General features: G+C 55.6%; 2 protein-coding genes across 2 annotated transcripts in view; both read right to left on the minus strand.

Moving 5' to 3' along the window:
• Positions 1–28: 28 nt before the first annotated feature.
• Positions 29–1325, minus strand: PPTG_13306 (hypothetical protein; the record flags this gene model as incomplete). The annotated part of the gene is made up of 2 exons (XM_008908899.1): positions 29–496; positions 571–1325. 2 exons carry the CDS (start codon positions 1323–1325, stop codon positions 259–261), a joined length of 993 nt encoding a protein of 330 aa, XP_008907147.1. The 3' UTR covers positions 29–258.
• A 632-nt stretch (positions 1326–1957) lies between these two features.
• Positions 1958–2085, minus strand: part of PPTG_13307 (hypothetical protein) — a gene marked incomplete at both ends in the record, with an annotated part of 596 nt that continues 468 nt past the window's right edge. Inside the window, one exon of the mRNA XM_008908900.1 lies at positions 1958–2079. Coding sequence (XP_008907148.1) covers positions 1958–2079 — 122 coding nt within the window. The remainder of the gene's footprint in view (positions 2080–2085) is intronic.

Here is a 2085-nt window from a genome sequence, read left to right on the forward strand (position 1 = left end):
TATGGGTAGCCGACACCGACGATGAGGTTGCACAGCCAGTTGGCACCAATGCAGATGGACGAGGCGCTGGCACGCACCGAGTCCGGGAACATGTCGGCCGTCATGACCCAGACGAGCGGGCCGAGTGTGACACCGAAGACGATGACGTACAGTGCCGTGAAGACGATGGAGAGCGCCGACACGTCCGCTAGGAAAGCCACGGTCATGCCGATGGACATGACGATCATACCGGCAATGCCCCACAGGATCATGTTGCGGTTACCGAAGCGCGAGGCCAGCACACCCGTGAAGAAGGCCGGCCAGATGTTGATGAAGTCGATGATGAGCGTTCCAACGCGCGAGTCCGAGATGCCGGCGTCCGAGAAAATGTTGCCAGAGTAGTAGAAGACAGCGTTGATACCCGAGAGCTGCTGCGTGCACGAGAGCAGAAGCGCACCGAGGAACTGTAGGCGATACTTGGGCGACCAAATGGACTCGACCGGCTCGGAGGAGAACCCTGCCTCGGCCTCGCTGGGCTGCTTCTTGGGCTCAAGCCACGCGAGAGCAGTCTGCACGTGCTCCTCGCCGTACAGACGCGTGATGACCTGCTTGGCCTCCTCGCGACGGTTCTTCATGAGCAGCCACGCGGGACTCTCGACGGCCAGCGACGGCGACAGGAGCATGTAGATGCCAGCCAGCACGATGGGGAAACCGGCCATGTAACGCCATCCATCGCCGCTGTCGGCGAAGAAGAAGCAGATGGCCGGCACCAAGATGCCGATGGTGGTGGAGATCTGCAGTCCGAGACCAAGGTGGCTACGGAGGTGCGGCGGCGACAACTCGTTCACGTAAGCGCCGATGGTGCCGGTGGCGGCACCCGACGCGATACCGGCAACGGCGCGACCGACGGCGAACGGCCAAATGTTGGAGACCGAGGCCTGAATGACAGCACCGCCGATCATGAAGAAGCAGTTGAAGAAGAGAAGCTTCTTGCGGCCCATCATATCGCTGAAGTGGCCACACAGCAGACTACCGACCATGGCACCGAAGATCCAGGCGTTGACTGCGAAGGTCCACTCGAGCTTAGAGTGACCGCTGAAGAGCGTGCATGTGCCTTCGACGACGGGACGGGCATTGCACTCGTCAGTGTTGTTGTAGTCGGAAAGATTGAGCTGCGAGGTCGACCATCCGCTCTGGAAGGGCTGCAGCAGAGCGAGCAGAACGCTGGTGTAGAGGATACGGTTGGGCTTGATCTGGAGCGCAGCGGTCTTGACGGCGTCGTCGAAAGAGACTTCAGCTCCGGGTGTGGAAGTTTCGTTATAGTGGTCGTCGGGGTGAGGCGACATGACTGGTTTGGTAGAGCGACGACTGTGGTTGACTTGTGTGTTGCTTGTCCAAATGAAAAGTGAAGACAAGTAAGAGTTCAAGTTCAAGCACACAAGGGATCTCAAGAGGAAATACTAATGGGATCACCCGCACGGTTGGTTGTTTTGGCTGGACAGCATTGCATTCTGCAAATGTCTCTTTCTAGATTGATTGGGTTGCTATGAATCACGCGAGAGACCGCTTGCTTGTTGCTGTTGTTGCCGGCTCTCCTGAGTCAGGCAGGAAGCTCCTGCATGCAGAAGCAGAAATTTTCCTAAATTAAACAGAACCTAGGTTTCTTTTTCACGCTTCCGTACGGTTTAGCAGATCGAGATGATGCGATTACGCCAAACCAAAGTTTGAGCTCCATGCTCGGTCTCGCTTCACTGCTTCAACGTGGTCAAGTTGATTTATTTAGCATAGATCGGACCCGAGGATTCGACTCCAGGTTCGAGCAGAACGAGGCAACAGCTCTTGCTCTAGTTGGTCCACATGTGGACACTTCTTTTTCGGCGATGATGGACATTATTTCTAACATAATCTGTGCAGATGTCGATTAAAGCCGACCCGGTTTTACCAAAGTTTACTCCAATAAATTCAACCGTCGGTCTGATTATTGCGAAGAAGAGACTTCAGCCTCCAGCCTTTGCTCCGGCAAAAACTGCTCCTGAACTTCAGGTGCTGAAGTTGTCTTGACATGGGGGTACATGTATGGAGGCTTTGCCGCACGCGGTGCTAATG

The sequence above is a fragment of the Phytophthora parasitica genome, assembly GCF_000247585.1.
Source record: "Phytophthora parasitica INRA-310 unplaced genomic scaffold supercont2.32, whole genome shotgun sequence".
NCBI lineage: Eukaryota > Oomycota > Peronosporomycetes > Peronosporales > Peronosporaceae > Phytophthora > Phytophthora nicotianae.